The sequence below is a fragment of the Cynara cardunculus genome, assembly GCF_001531365.2.
Source record: "Cynara cardunculus var. scolymus isolate 2C chromosome LG 1, CcrdV1, whole genome shotgun sequence".
Classification (NCBI taxonomy): domain Eukaryota; kingdom Viridiplantae; phylum Streptophyta; class Magnoliopsida; order Asterales; family Asteraceae; genus Cynara; species Cynara cardunculus.
In genome coordinates this window covers 16906849-16923459 of record NC_037528.1, presented here as the reverse complement: position 1 = coordinate 16923459, position 16611 = coordinate 16906849, and the positions used below count along the sequence as shown (strand labels likewise).

Below are 16611 nucleotides of genomic sequence, written 5' to 3'. Positions count from 1 at the left end.
TAGATAAACGACCAATTAACATGTTACACATTTTCTTGCAAAAAAAAAAAAAAAAAAACTAATTCTACCAAAAAAATCAATTATTTTATAATTATAATTTTAAAATATATACGGTTACGTAGAACGGAACAATACGACACTTTTCACGAACCGATATTTTTTAGCCTACGACTACGACTACGACGGTATAACGAAGCAGTGGACAACGAAAGTAAATCAAAAGAAGACATTTGTTTTAAAATTTAATTTCCATAAAAAATGGTACAAATAATATAGCCACGTATGATTTTGTAGCATTCATTCCACTCATTCAGCATCTCTCTTTAAGGCTGCAAATATAATTTCAAATCTTACAATCTTGAATACTTTCGAAAATCCAAAAGAATTGTGTAAGAAGGCCAACCAACAACCGAATAAAGCTTCCATTGTAGAAAATGTGTTTTTGATGCTATATATATATATATATATATATATATATATATATATACTTGGGATCATGTGAGACCAAAGATTTTTCGTGAGACCCGTAAGACCAATTCTCAACTCTTGGATTAGATCTACAAGCTGAACATTCATAATCACAAAATTGCCACGAAACTTCTCAATAATCACAAAATTGCCACCGTACAACTTTAGACCATAGATCATTAGCTTAATTATAAAGTTGATCAATGAACATAAATTGATCTTATGGGTCTCACGAAAAACCTTTGGTCTCACGTGAACCCAGCCCTCTATATATATATATATTAAATGAAATACTTTTACCTACGGATTTTTTATCCGTCGTTAGAAGGGGTAAAATGTCATAAAACCGTCATAAAAGTTGTTGGGTGAATTGTTATTGGGAAGTTCAAATCAGTAACAGATTATCCAAGTATTTTATGAGATGATCCGTTGATATTTTCTTTAAAAACATCATATTCTACCGGAACATTAGTATTTTCTGGATGATCCGTCGTCGGTAATGATTCTACCGGAACATTAGTATTTTTTGGATAATTATACATCATCGAGAAAGGATGCAAAGATGAGTAGTATTGTATTGATAGATGATGTATAATTTCTGTGGTATATGTCATGTGAAATGAGATACTAAAAAGGGTAATTTCTTTATTCAAAGTAGGATTCTTAATGTTTGGATAATGATGCAAAGAGGAGTAGTACATGATGCATGAGAAGGTGTACATTATGTTAATATGGATTTGAGATAATGAGCTCAAGGGATAGAGCCCTATATAAAGTAATGAAATAAGTGACTGCTCACAAATGGCTTTTCACCCAAGCAAAGCCCTTGTGTATATCAACCTTTTTCCTAGTCCCTCTTTTGTCCCTTACCCCTTTTCTTAACATCACTCTGTCAACTTCAATCCTTCTCTTCCAGATATCATCTCTCTCTCTCTCTCTCACACACACACACTGTGTTTGTGTGGTGTGTCTTCCATGTGCATCCTCCATCTTTCTTAATTACTGCTTATATAAGCAGCTGCAGTTCCACCATCTTCTTCATGCAAACTAGAACTAAAGATCAATCTGTGTACTTCTGGGTGTTTTGTGATTAGGGTTTTGTTTCAATCTGTTTTCTTTTGATGTTGTTGTTTTGATTCATGAAGAACACCATGGAAACTCAACAACAACAACAACAACAAACAGACATTCAAGATTTAGGGAACAAAAACAGTAGCAGTTATGTATGCAGGCAAAGCAGTACGAGGTGGACGCCCACAAGTGATCAGATCAGAATTCTGAAAGAACTTTACTACAACAATGGGATCAGATCACCAACGGCTGATCAGATCCAGAGAATCGCTGCTCAACTCAGACAGTACGGCAAGATTGAAGGCAAGAATGTGTTTTATTGGTTTCAGAACCATAAAGCTCGTGAAAGGCAAAAGAAACGGTTCACTCCTGCTCCACCACCACCGTCCTCCACCACCACCCTCCTCCCATCTCCCTTCTCTGATCATACTCACCAGCATATCAACCACCATCTACCCACCGCTGCTGCTATGCAAATTCAATCTCACCACCCCCACTATCACCATCAAGAACCACCACACGTCTATAGCCACCAACACAAGCTCTACACCACACATCACATTGGTACGTATACTGATCAAAATTTCACCATCTAGCTAGCTTTATATGTGTGTGTTCTTACTTTATGCATATAAACTTAATTTGCAGGGGTTGGTTCTTCTTCTTCTTCTTCGCAAGGAGTGATGGCTGTTGGGTGTGGCTATGGATCTGTTGCCATGGAGAAGAGCTTCAGGGTATATAAAAACACCACACACACGCATACACATACACATACACACACTTCATTTGATATTTATATACTTAAATAATTCCAAAATTCTCCCAGAAAAGATGTTCATCAGAATTTCATGGGGGATGTGAACACTATTTTGAGTGATAATTAGGGTTTGAATGCTTCTATTTGTTATTTTTTTAAAATAATCAAACAAAGTGTATTGTATAAATGAACAAAAAATTCGAATATACCGAAATAAGTAATAACAAATCCCATCATTGACACACACAAAAAATCGCTTGCATTTTTATCAAAATTGGTATTTAAACCGAGTCTATATATATATACACATACACATATAAGTAGTAATTTTATATGTTTTTTTTATTATTGTACGTAGGAGTGTTCAATATCACCGCCGGAAGAGAGTATGGCCACCGGAGGAGTTGGCCGGAATTTCGGATCAAGATCACGGGTTGGTGTCGATTCATGTTCTTTCTTTGACACAATCAAGCCAACAACATACGACATCTTAGAGAACCATAATCAAGACGAAGAACAAGAAGAAGGAGAGACTTCAACACAGATTGAAACACTTCCTTTGTTTCCAATTCATGGCGGTACCCACCATGATTTCTTCAGCATGAAGTCGGCAGATTTGTCATCGGATGGAGGTTACTATACCGGAGGAAACTGGTACCGCTCCGATGGCCGGGCTTCCCTTGAGCTCAGTCTTAACTCATATGGATATTATAACTGATTATATATTACATATATTATCAATATCAATTAATTAGGTAATTATGTAATTAAGTAGTAGCAAATATCATGTCCTACTTATGACTGATTTCCGATTAATTTCTATATGGATGTTAACCCTTTAATTATATTGCATATGTTTCGTCTTTAACACCGTCCATATCAATTCACCATTTGATTTGATATATACCTTTAACAACTTACATGTGACTTGAGATCACCTAAGACCGACCTGTTTTCGTGAGACACCTGAGAGTACTTTTCTACACTTGAAACTTCACAGCAAAACACTGTGAAGATAACTTTCACAGTGTTTTTGCTGTGAAGTTTCAAGTATAAAAAATGGTCTCACGAAACCAACCCAACCGACCTACATGATGATTAATCAAAGATATTGAGTAACAAACTTTTATCCTACCGGTTCTTTATAAAAATAAGTTGAAGATGTAATTGTCAAAGAAAACCTTATGAACATATATAATGTTTATGCGATTAATTAAGATGTCCATAATATATATAATTGAAGACATGATACACCACATCGAACCAATATATTGTGCTACTGATGTGAGATCATTCGGATGGAGAACGCGGTTGATGGGATTGTGATTCGAGAGGTGAAGATCTTCAAAATCTCGAACGATCTACAATCTGTTGTATCTGCGTACCTCTTCAAAGATTTATGCGAACATTGTAATGGGGGTAGCTTGAAAATCAATGATATATAATCCAACTGATCAAAAGAACTTTCTAGTTCATTACAAAAAGGATGAAAATGTGATTTTTGAGCTCTTATAAATTCTAATTTTGGGCCTTCCATATAATATGCTAAGTTGATTTGTACACAATGGAAGTCATTGGATTAACATGTTGCTTTAGGGTTGGAACGTTACAAGTAGTATCAGGGTTTTTACGTATACGTATATATACCGTGTAACATTTTAGATGAATCATAGATTGTCGATAAACAAAGGATGTTTGATAGGTATGACGAGAATGTCTGGAATTTAAGTAGAGTGGGAGTTACCGTCACAAATGAATATTATGAGATTTGTGAGGTTATAAGGCCCAAATTATGAGTTACTAATTATAACATTTATCATGATTTTAAGTTTAATTAATTGGAGATGGTCAACTTGAAGGGCAAAATTATAACGTATTGAACTAATTACCCTTGTTTATTTTGGAATTAAAAGGGTAAACGATACACCAATCAACGTCTTATTAGTTAAAGACGTTTTATACAAATTAATTACGTACCGTATACCTTACTTGTCAATTTCTTCGCAACGACTAAATTGATATTATAAAACGTCTAAAATATAAAAGCGTCTTAAAAAAACATTTTATAGTTATAAAAACCAAAAAGTGTCATTTATAAAAGTGTTACAATAGGTTTGTAGGAGACTTTTAGGCGTATTATTAAGAAGTTTTTAGGATGTTTTGAAAATAAATGTCGTATTAACTATTTTATACAACACTATTTAAAAAAAGTGTCATATAAACACAAATGCCTTGTAAAAGATGAGTTTATTTTTAGAACTTTTCTTAAAATTGTCCTATAAAATAGCTAATATTATGTTTTATAGTTTGATCCTATAAACTTAAGTTCAATAAAATATTCTATTACAACGTTTAGACAATTTAAACGTCCTATAACACCAAATTTATTGTAGAGCAATTATTAACAAACTTTGTTTTACATTCTATTAACACTAGGTGTGAGAATAAAAAGACTTTCCCATATACGCAATATGTTAAATAAACCCCACACACACACGCATGCACGTACGCATGTCAAACTTCTCTTGCAGAGAGTTTGTTTAACAACCAACACTTACGATAAGATGATAAATGATATATGAGCCTTTGTCTCATAGGAAGTCAGATGTTCAAATTTCACCAATGGTGAGGAGGGTGCGTAAGTTTATTTTGTTGCATTTGTCGTATATAAAACATATTATATACTTTTAAAAAAAGATGGTAAATAGTAATATAATACCCAAAAAATGGGTAATATGTGGCAATCAATTGGAGGGACTATATGTAGTAACATATGAAAATTTGAGTTATAGCACCTAAGCGCCATTAATTGGAAGATGTGGAGGACTCGGCTCAAAAATAATTCAAACCCGTTGGATAAAGATGTCACCGTAGGAAATAGGGGTTTAGCAACAACGTATGTCGTCACTAAAAGTCAATCTATCATCAGAAACGATAATAGCTTCTTGCTGAAACATGTCGTCGCTAAATCACATCATCATTGCATTTCGTCAGGAAATCAAAAGGCTAAAATTTTCTGTATTGCTTTGCAAAGAAACCAAAAGCAAGACAACCATTTATTGGAGTTCTTGGTGAGATTCTGAGTGAGTTCTTGAAGTAAAAGACAACACAAGGACAAGTTAGGAAGTACAAATAGTATGGTTAATTAAGGTAAGATTTAAAGCATGGCCTGTGATACAAAGGATTAATATGTTACAGAGTAGGATCTGAGGTCGAAATACTGTTTATTTAGTAATAATGATGATATTACATTATTTTTGGAAAATAGAGAAGAAATCAGAAGTCATATGTTTTTATCAATATCGTTTTGTGTGCTTAAATGCATATATAAGTTAGATGTAAGTGTAATATTTGAGTGATTTGGAGTTTTGATGGTGACCATTTGAAAACCGAAACCTGGAATCATAATTTTGCAAGGTCGTGTAGGGTGTGCTTTAGTTTTAACATGGTCGTGCAGAGTTTAAAAGGGAATTGACTCAGCCATAACGATTTTGACACAATCTTGTGAAATTTATGAAACATTTGGCACGACCGTGCAAGACTATCATGACATTGTAGGAATGACACAACCATATTGAAGTTGGTTAAGCAAAAGTGGATCAATTCTTGGTGTCGTTGATGTTGATGTCGATGTCATGTGTAATGGTTAGCCGTTTACTTTAGTACATGTAGTGTGATGTGTGTAGGTATTAATGCATGATCAGATGCCAGACTAATATTAAGAGACGAGTTTTCATGAGACTTGTAACTTTTAACAATGGAGATATATATGTATGCTATGTATTTTATATGTTTTAAATCATATTAGCATCTTGAACAAGGATCATATGTTTCAGTCTTTCAATACTATGCACGTAAACATATTTTTGTACGTGTACAGATTCTAACATGGATGCTAGCTAGCAATATTATACTATGTATTTTACATGTTTTAATACGTCCATGAAACCATGAAATTGATTGTCTCAAAATCCCAAGTGAAACATGATCATAAGGATTATGAGGTTGATATGATCTTTACGGTCAAAACGAGAAGTTACAAATTTACGGGGTGTTTGTTTTTTACTTAATATCCCGTCCCCGGTCAAACCCTGCCAAACCCCATGAAAAATATTCGTTAGTTTGAGTCTACCGAAGATCCCCGGTCCCTGTTTAAGTAACATCTCTCGGCCCTAGCCCGGCCGCAGTTTGAGTCTATCGGAATCCCCGGTCCTGGCCCCGGAACCCGTTTTAATGGGGAATCCCCGTTCGGGTCGGGCGAGCCGGGTTCCCCACAGAATCGGGGCAAATCACCATCATTAATCACAAACTGCAACTCTATGCTTGTTATTAATAATACTATATATTTTATTAATACTATTTTATAAGACTGAAATTAAATAATACTAATTTATCCACTTCCACTCGTAAGCGAATCATTTATAAGATTTTTTTTATTAATCTAGATATCTAACTTGTTATGTGAGTCGATTAATCCCAAGATAACCACCTATTTTACGGATAGTTTGGAATCATCGCATTTGAACCTCCAAGGCTACAAAAGGATTTTTATTCTTCTTTGGATTTAAACCTAGGACCTCCTAACACTTTTAATCTTTGAAGCCAAACTTAAACCTATCAGACACCACCCTTGTAAACATTAATACATCGAGATTGAATTTAAATAAATTATTGTATGAGTAAATAGTCTGAATAACAAAAATTACTATTTTAACTTTTTATTTAGATAAGTGTTGAATTAAAAAAATTGTTTGATAAATCTTTTAATACAAATTATTTAAAATAACATACAGAATATAAATTTATCATATAATACTTAATAGATTAAATATGTTTAAAAAATTTACACATAATTGCTAATTTGTACATTTGTTAGTAGAATATTTAATTTTCGATGAAACATGAGACTAGAAAATTCTAGCTTAATGCATTAAGATAAAATGGATTGTTTTATCACATTAAACTCATTTTTTATATTAAAAGAGTATTCATGTAATGCAGTGAGATATCTTAATTTTAAAGTTTTTATTTTATTCATTTTCTTTGTTGATATAATATGGTTTTATGTGGTTTTTAGAAAACGATAATATTTTTATTTTTAAATGAAATATAAATTTAAAAAAGAAAAAGTATTGATATTAGTATTAAATTAATTATTTAAAAGTTTTCGTTTTTCATTTAATTTCTTTAATTCAAAATTTTATTTTAAATTAATTTAGATTTAATAACAAAATTATTTATTTATTATTTAATAATATAATTTTTATAAGGATGATAACAAAATATTATGTAAAAACTCAATAACTATTCTAATTATATTTTAAAATGAGATGTTTATCATGTACTTGATTATATTTATTTGCAGTTAGTTACACGAATTCAAAAAAATAGAGGTTTAATAAGTTGTATTTACGCATAATTTACTTGTAGTATTAAATTTTAAATAATATGCATCAATAAACAGTAGTTCATGCATAAATATCTTGATTATTTTCTAATATAATGCTTTCGAACCATAATAATCTTTCATAAATATCATCAAAAGAAACAAACTCTCATCATCATTATTAAATATCTTAATTAATTGGTTTGTAATAATATTGGTTAGACTTAGGAGAGGTGATCATTTTCGGTGTGGGCTAGACCTGGGTTGGGCCTAACTTGTTTTTTTATCCAACGGGCCTAATATTGTAAATCTAAGCCCATTTTTTCGTCTTTGACAACTTGTCATTGCCCGCCTTGTAAATGGGTTGGGCTTGTCTAAGGTCTAACGGACTTAAAAAGTGTAACTCTTATAAATCTATATGGAACCAAAAAGTAAAGAAAAAACACCGTTGTAATTAAAATTTTAAGCAACTAAAGTGACATATGGATACAAAAATGAAGAAAAAACAAAAAACAAAATTCAGGCTTCCATAAAATCAATAATGCATTCTTGTTTTTTATGTATAACATTACTATTTACATTTTCATGGCTCCATCATATTACTGCCAATTTCAAACATCCCAAGTTTTGATCGGAACCATAATTCTTTAGCCAAAGAGTCTCATCCTATGACCCTTTTATCACTTAATGGAGATACTCAGGGCTCGACATGCCGCGAATCTTCTTGAAATAATAATTTAATTTGAAAATATACTAATATAATTTAATTAATGGTAAAAAATATTAATTACAAAATATAAACGGGTTGGACCGGTCTGTCCCTATTTATTTCTACATTATCCATGTTCGCCCGTTAATTTTAACGAACAAACCCGAACCCGTCTATTTTCTCGATAATGGTTGTTCAAACCCGTATTTCTAACGGGCCAGATGGAACAAATTAAACAGGTTGTCTCGTCCATGAATAGTTATATAATCAAGTTAAAATCAAAACACAGGTTTTTCTACTAACATGCCACGAAGGCATTTTTATGGCATCTTCACAAACTCACTTTTGCAGTTGCTTTTGTTAAAAATATTTCCTATAGTTTAACAATACCATATTTAATAAAATTATATATATATATATATATATAATTATAATTAGGGTTGAGTTCCGATAAAAAGAGTAAGAAGGGATCTTCACCCTTCCGATTAATCTTAATTGAAGAATTCCACTGGATCAATACTAACAAGAAACACCAGATTAATTCTTTTCTAAAACACAACTCATGGGTTGGTTTGAGATTAAAAATGATAAAAAGAGTCCAAATACCTTCTTACACTTCTCACCTTAACTCAAGCCTTCGTGAATATATAACATTAACCAAAAACACTACCAAATCCATCATTGCTTGTTTGTTATAATCATTATTTACTAGAGATGTGGGTATGAAGGCCTGATAGCTGTTAAGACCCAAACCTGTAACAATTCGACTTATCAAATTGATATCAGTTGAGATTTTGTCAAATGACCGATTATGAGAACCGTAACGAAAGACTAGTTAAGGCATGCCAATTCAAAAGAATACCACATGAAGCTCACCGATTGGCCAATGGACCAACTAAAGTGGACAAGGTCTTGGAAACCAGTTATACCGGTCCATATCAGTTACACATTTTAGGCTAAAAACTATACCAGTTATGCCGTAACCGATTAAGAACTAGACCAGGTAAGAATAACACTTTTTACATTTAGTTTATTTCATCATATGATTGAATACCATTCAACAGTCAAATGCTGCAATTCTGGAAAACGAATTACAGGACGATTTCTTTTTAGAGTTTCAGGAAAATACAGAGATATACAACAATACTCATGTTGACAAATCAAACTAAAGCCATTTCTTACCACTTCCCAATTTTTCTTTCTTCAAGTACTTCTCTAAAATCTGCAGAATTAGCCGCCACAAATTTCGACATATCGAAGCCAATTACTTGTTTACGCAACACTTACAGGAAGAACATGCCCCTCCCTTTGTGTATTACATCTGCATATATATGGTGTGATACATTCATTACTCGCAAACTAATCTGAAATGCTTTCAAGTGGAAGTAGTTAAGGGGTATTATGTTTATGTCGTACTCGCGCATATTTAATTAAGTAGCAAATAGTTGGCCACAAGAAAAGGATGAAATTCTAAATGTATACTTACTTATTGCAATGGGATCGAGATGCATAGTTGTGATTGTTACAATTCGTGCACATCCAATCCCCATCACGCCATTGTTTTGCCCTGATCATATCAAGTGTTAGAAGACCGACTCTTGAAAGCACACATTAAACCCAGATTATTGCATACATACTTCATATCCGATATAAATCACTTGTTCAACTAAATAGACATTAGTAAAACCTCAAACTCATCACTTGGGCAGTTTTGAAACATTTAATTTTTGTTTTAACTTCATATGTCATTTCTTCAAGGGGTTAAATTTTATAACTACTGTCTTGGGCAAAGAAATAATCGCTGACATAACTGTCATTTTAGGAATGAATATGCTTCAGCATGTAGATTTATGATAAATTTCATATGAAGTGGACATTTGGAGAAAAGAGGGCTTCAGTCAAAATTTACCCTTTTCCTGGAAGTGTTGGCATCATCACTATCTGAGGCAACTGCAGGCTGAGTTGCAAATGTTGCATTGCTGATGAGCTGCCATTGGGATAGGACTGATAGAGACCAGCTGTTTGATTAGCAGAAGAGCTTGCCATATGACCAGGTGCTGAATATGAGGAACTTGATATCTGCCCAAGTGTTGGATATGATTGCTGCAGCCCCATTGTCTGCATATTGAAACTTTGGAGGATAAAATATCTCACCAAAACTGCAAAAACAAATTTTAAATTGCGTCTCATAAAGTTGTACATTACCTGCCCAGCATTCAGTCGTTTGTTATCCCAATCTTGAACAAGTTCTTCAGATGCCAACCTTTTCGTTCCCAGAGCTTTAGGATAAATAAGTAAATATAATAAGCGGTAAGTGATGCATGCTAGATACGAGGTCACTAACATACAAAAACCACAAAGTTCTAATCAACCAACATTAAGCTGCATCATATTGTTTAAACTTTAAAGCATTTCTGTGGTAAGTCACATCCGACCATTTCAATTGCATTAACTAAATATCCACTGTCGGCTTGGTATAAGAAAATAGTCAAAGAAAATACGTTGTTATAATATTACCTGGAGGCATGGAAGCATTGCATTTTTTGCACTGTAAATTCAAGATAAGCTAAATCAGATGGATAATAACAGCAATAGTAAGCCATACGTGTTACGTTGGTAAGGAATCTAAACTTTCATACCTGTGCACGAGAAGAATAGTTATGGAAACCACAGGTGCAGATCCAGTCACCGTTGCGCCACCCTTTTGGAACCATAACCTGGCTGACTTGGTTTGCATATGGAACTGTGTTTGTGGGATTTCCACCCAAAGGCCAAGTAGAAGCTGGTTGAATTCCAAATCTATCAGGGCCTCCTAAAAGCCAATTAGAGCTCAAAGGTAGGGACTGTTGAAGAGCTCCATTGCCAAGCGATCCCACTCCCAGATTCAACCTTTGGTGCTGTAGTCCTTGTACCCTGGCAAAATAATGTGGATGAGTTTGCAGAGAAGCCCCAGGCATTGCAAGTGCTGGCATAGCTGCTACCTCCTTCGGTTGTCCGCACTTTTTGCACTTTTCTCGCGAGGCATAATTGTTGTTAGTGCAGCCTATTTTGATCCATCGCCACACACACCAACCCACAACGCAGCCAGATAGAGGAAAGAGAAACCCAAGGTTACGCACGCCAACCAGCCCATCACATACCAAACACACACACAAAAACACAAACAACTCAACCTGAATGATTGCATTTTTTTAAGTTAAATAAAAAAATCGATATATTTTGACAAGCAAGCTACATTAATAACCAGAAGTTCATTGCTTGCAATTTCACCAATGAGAATAGAAGTCCCCTCCATCCCAAATAAATGAAGTACATGCTCAATAATGTTAAAAATGTGCTTGTCAATCTGGGATCTGAAGGACAGAAATTGCTGGTTTAGATTCATATTTATTATCTACACCAATAAAAAACAAAAATTGCATTCATTCAGATTTTATTTGAATTTTGAAAACATGATAAATCATGTCGATTTTATAACACTAACTACTCATTCACAGAAGAAAATTTTACTATCAAGTGAAGGAGGTTTAATATGGTTGAATTTTATTGACAACACAAACGCTCTAAAAAATGATGTATAAAGTTAAAATTGTCATTTTGCCTCATTATTTTGTATAAAAAAATAAGGTCATTTTGACCACAGAGTTCGCAAAAAAGGGAGTATCACGCAAAGTTCAAAAAACATGGTCAAACAACCAAAAGGCTCAGGCACACCGTTCAGTGGTTGTCAGTGTTATGTTAAACGGCATACTTCATATAGTTATAACCTTTAACCACCTCAAATAGTCATACCAAAACATAAAACTACCAAAATGAAGTATAGAGTTTACATGTACCATAGAACACAAAGTTACAACTTACAACATTACACATTCACATATTACTCTCATTAAATAGTAAAGACTAATGAGTAAGTAGGATCCATTTGAAAACAGTGGAAAATTTTCCACTGTTGCTCAGTCTAAAGTGAACATTCACTACACAGGGTCCAGTGACTGAGTTGATACAACAGTCTCCATGTATGTATGGCTTTTAGAGGCATTGGAAGTGCATTAAACCAAATTAAAGATTGCTCCTACAACCATAGTTAAGCATGGGGCAAGTGTATCTTTTAATCAACTGGGACTGTGAACACTGGTAAATCCACATAAGGTCACAGGCCTACCAATTATCACACTTTTGAACACAAATTATTTCTGTTAACCACTTATTCTTATCCTAATTACTAAAATGATATAAAATATGCATCAACCTCAACAGGTTGGACATGCAATTTTCTTATTACTCCTATCTACCATGCAGTGCAGGGTGCAAATTACACAACATCATCTTCATGTCCTGGGTTTAACCATTCACAATGGTTAAATGATGTGTTTGTTAATTAAAATATACATGACAAAATCACAAAAACAAAAAACAACAAAAAGGTTTAAATAAAAACAGAAACAAATGAACTAGTCTCCAGGAATCATGGTTATACGATCAACCTTCAACTGGAGATTCAGAACACAAAGCCCCATACAAGGAATGAAGGAATAAGTCCTTAAGAGGGTGGGGATACAGCTCTAAGAGTGTGAATCAGGATAACCTTTGACTTCTGAAATATGACTATATGACCACAATTGCTAATCGCCGGTAGGAGGACAAACCAGTAGGAATTGAATAGTAGACTAGTAGCATCAACAATTGATCCCAAGCATTCTACTGCATCGAGTGAACTGAAATTTATACTTAATGTTGACATAGCGATCCATGGTCCACAATGCCATAGAAGGAGATGTGTATCAATTTTGAATACACAAACAAGTCATCTAATAAAATAAAAATTCGTGTGGTGATTCCTAACTTTTTGTGAAAGACCGATAACTAAATTAAAGTTTACTTGTACCATATGTGGGTTATAACTGACAAACTAGTACAAGATCCCATACACCGTTGAAAAGTACCACAAATCGAAAGAATATTTCTTATAAGAATAGAGAGGGTACTTTGATATAGGAGGTTACCTAGCTTTATGCAGATAAACTATGTGACATGCGGCTAAGGAATAAAGAAAGAACACAATTTGAGTCGCTTTTTCTTCCTAGTCTTATTGCCATGTTCCATCCACATGTTTCTGAGTCCTAACTTAAGATATAGAATCTAGGCACAAATTGATTGACTTATTACTTGCCACATTCGAAATTTCCACATCCCCTAACTTTTTCCCACCACCATCATCATCATAAGCAAATCATTTTTCAAACTTGCAACCACTATGAACAAGCTTTACACTAATATAATTTTGATAATCCAGCATCGTGATTAAGCATCCGTTTATAACCTTCAATTTCATACACATACTCTTCCTAACTAAAAATACACAAACCAAACTCATCAGAAAAACAACCCACTCGAAAAAATCGTGAAAGAAATGTACCAGTGCAGATCCAATCGCCAATCCGAGGAAGCCACTTAGAATCGGCAGGAGTTTTGGTATCAACGAGCAATCGAGGCTGCTTACACCGGTTACAGAACGATCTGAAGGCATAGTTTCTGTTTCCACATCCACCGCACTCCCAATCTCCTTCTTTTCCTTCGCCTCCTCCCATTCCTTTCTTCTAACAAGTCTACCTGTGTGTATATACTTGTATAATCTGTCTCCGGAGCTACTCGAGGAGGAACTGGAAGTTTTCGCCGGTGAAGGTTTCAGGTTTCGAGCATTGATCGTCGGCGCAAAGACAGGGGTTTTGAAGGGGACGGGGATTCGTTTTAGTGATGATGGGTTCTGGAAACGCTTACTTTGACCACCATAGTTTATCAAGTTGGCTACTATGGTCCCTAGTTTTATTGAGTTATCTTCTCTAATCCCTAATGTTATCGAGTTGGATATTACAGTCCCTGAAGTTATGGATCTGGCTAATATGGTCCCTAAAGTCTTATTATATGTAAATTTGAACATAGATAATTCCAAATACCTCTATGGCAATGGTGTGAATTTATAACCAAATCAAACAAATCCCATATATTCCACTTAAAGTAGGGTCGGGTGGGTGTGATAAAAGTTTTAAATGGCGTAAGGTGTGGTGTGGGTCGCATGGTGGTGAGGTCAGTCTTAAACCTTACAAGTTATGGCGTTTTTCAATGTGTGTCTTAAGATGACAAACTCGTATATAGTATATGTATATGTGCGTGTCATTGTGTTAAACTATAAAATATAGAATCAAAGATTGATATTAATATACTGATATAAAGAGTTTAGAAAAAAAATGATATCCAAACATGACAAAAAAAATGTTTTAGTAATGGTTCACCGTTCCATAATCCAATGATCTCTAATTTAATCTAATATTTAGGAGTGCACATGAGTTGGATTGATCGGGTTAAAGACATTTGAATAACTTAACTCAATGTTAGCGGTTTGAAAATTTTCAACCCAACTCAACACGTTCGGGTTGGTCGTTTTGGTCAGGGTTGCTCAGGTTGTGTTTAACCAAAGTAAAATCAATATTGGGAACATAAAAATAAATGAAACATTCCTTTCAAATACGATCAATCATTCGAGAGAAGATATGAATTTATCAAATATTTAGGTGATACAAATAACTTTCCGATAATGTCCTCTTACGAGTTTCATTGTTCGTTGATGTTGAGTCGTCTTTGGTAATCTATACATATTAAAGAGAAATACAAATAATTTTAAAGAAGCTGCTAAAACTTTTATCGGGTTATCGAGTTGTTGTGTTACTTTGTGCCTAACCCAATGTCAACCCATAGATTCTGTTTGACCTAATTTTGTATCGATTATATGGTGGATTACCTCGGGTTGATTTTTTCGGGTTGAGTTGGCCAGGTTGGTCGAGTTGATCAGTTTTTTGAGCACCAGTAGTAATATCACCTTCAACTAGTAGTTCGTCGTCCGACTCAAAATCATCCCTATATAGTCCTACTGTTCAAACAAGTCCTACCGTTCCATACATAATTAAAAACTATAATAACTCTAAATTGTATATAAAAATATCGAAAGAAAACAGCCCCTCACCATAACACTCCTCATGTCGGACGCCATGGCACCTCATAACCCATCTTATCACAAGCCACACCTTACAACCGTGCCACAAGCCATAACTTGGCGTCAAAGCAACGTCTCGCTATCATAATTCGTAATTTAGAAAATTGGGTGCGATATATTTGGTCTTAACAATTACCATCGAACATGGGCGGACCTTGTAAGGGCATACAGTGGTATGTGTCACCACTTTATTATGCTAACATAATGAAACAATTACGACTCTCAAAAGGTACATTGGCGCCTGACCCTGAGGCGTGGACCATCCAAGGCACATTAACATGGCGTTACTTCTCCTCCGGAGTCATCATTGATTAGATGTTTGCAACAACTTTAGTTAAATGAAACAAATGAAAGGTGTAGAATACTGGTAAGAGTCATCTCGGAGGAAAAAGAGGTTTTAGGTTCAAGTCTAGGTACGTAAAATTTGTAATATTTTTTTTTTCTTAATCAAAGTAAGTGATTCTCGAAGGCTCGATCCATAGCCATCAACGTCGGTCTCCGAAAATACTTAAAACTATCGTGTCCAATTTCAATTGATTTTTTCACGACCTCCTTGATATGTTACTTCCACTATTTCCTTATATTAATTTTAGCAATATAAATGATTATATAACTCTGAAATTATATACTTAAAGCATCTCCAGCAGTTTTTTTAAAATAGAAAAAGAAATGTGTTCTCTAAAATGTTTCAACAACTTTGTTATCTTGTTATCTAAAATAAAGAATTATGGAAAAAAAACTTTAAATATAGAGAATTCTCTAAAACTTAACGGTGAAAAAGAAAAATGATTATTTTATTCAATTCCACTAAAGAAATTGAATTATTTTTTTTAAAGTCTTTTGATATATTGGGATAATAAATTAAAGAATACTAGAAGAGTACTCGCGCAATACAGCGAGACACATCTCGATTTTAATGTTTCTATTTTATTATTTGCCTCTGTCGATGTTATGATACGATTTTATGTGTTTTAATAAAGCACTAATGATTTTATTTTTGAATAAAATATAAATGTGAAGATATTATAAAATTTAAAAATATATATATATATCAATGTTAATATCAAATCAAGTATATTTAAAAATTCTTATTTTTATGTAATTTTTTTAATTTATTTTTTATTATAATTTAATTTAAGTTTAATAACGAAATAATAAAATTTTGGTTT

The 16611-nt window shown here is 33.7% G+C and overlaps 2 protein-coding genes across 5 annotated transcripts; one reads left to right on the top strand and one right to left on the bottom strand.

Annotated features, from left to right (window-relative positions):
* The first annotated feature begins 1619 nt into the window (after positions 1-1619).
* On the top strand, positions 1620-3014 carry LOC112502523 (protein WUSCHEL-like). The gene is made up of 3 exons (XM_025106474.1): positions 1620-2103; positions 2188-2273; positions 2655-3014. The coding sequence occupies exons 1-3, from the start codon at positions 1620-1622 to the stop codon at positions 3012-3014; spliced, it is 930 nt and encodes a 309-aa protein (XP_024962242.1).
* A 6383-nt stretch (positions 3015-9397) lies between these two features.
* LOC112507330 (uncharacterized RNA-binding protein C17H9.04c) lies at positions 9398-14103 on the bottom strand. Of its 4 annotated transcripts, XM_025111894.1 has the most exons (8): positions 13811-14103; positions 11373-11434; positions 11031-11304; positions 10909-10939; positions 10597-10670; positions 10301-10509; positions 9878-9958; positions 9398-9712 (listed from the first exon to the last, which is right to left on the bottom strand). In XM_025111894.1, the coding sequence occupies exons 1-8, from the start codon at positions 13919-13921 to the stop codon at positions 9664-9666; spliced, it is 891 nt and encodes a 296-aa protein (XP_024967662.1). In that variant the 5' UTR covers positions 13922-14103; the 3' UTR covers positions 9398-9663. The 4 variants fall into 4 exon arrangements, with proteins under 4 accessions (XP_024967662.1, XP_024967645.1, XP_024967653.1 ...); XM_025111877.1 differs by having other exon boundaries at positions 11031-11434; XM_025111885.1 differs by having other exon boundaries at positions 11031-11399.
* Positions 14104-16611: the final 2508 nt, after the last annotated feature.

Bases quoted from the DNA above. Each gene is read 5' to 3' on its own strand.
- LOC112502523 (XM_025106474.1), top strand. From the start codon at position 1,620: ATGGAAACTCAACAACAACAACAACAACAAACAGACATTCAAGATTTA. The intron at 2,104-2,187 runs GTACGTATACTG...CTTAATTTGCAG, and splicing joins CTACACCACACATCACATTG to GGGTTGGTTCTTCTTCTTCT. The intron at 2,274-2,654 runs GTATATAAAAAC...TATTGTACGTAG, and splicing joins CCATGGAGAAGAGCTTCAGG to GAGTGTTCAATATCACCGCC.
- LOC112507330 (XM_025111877.1), bottom strand. From the start codon at position 13,982: ATGGGAGGAGGCGAAGGAAAAGAAGGAGATTGGGAGTGCGGTGGATGT. The intron at 10,940-11,030 runs GTATGAAAGTTT...TTGAATTTACAG, and splicing joins ACTATTCTTCTCGTGCACAG to TGCAAAAAATGCAATGCTTC. The intron at 9,959-10,300 runs GTAAATTTTGAC...TGATATGATCAG, and splicing joins CCAACACTTCCAGGAAAAGG to GGCAAAACAATGGCGTGATG.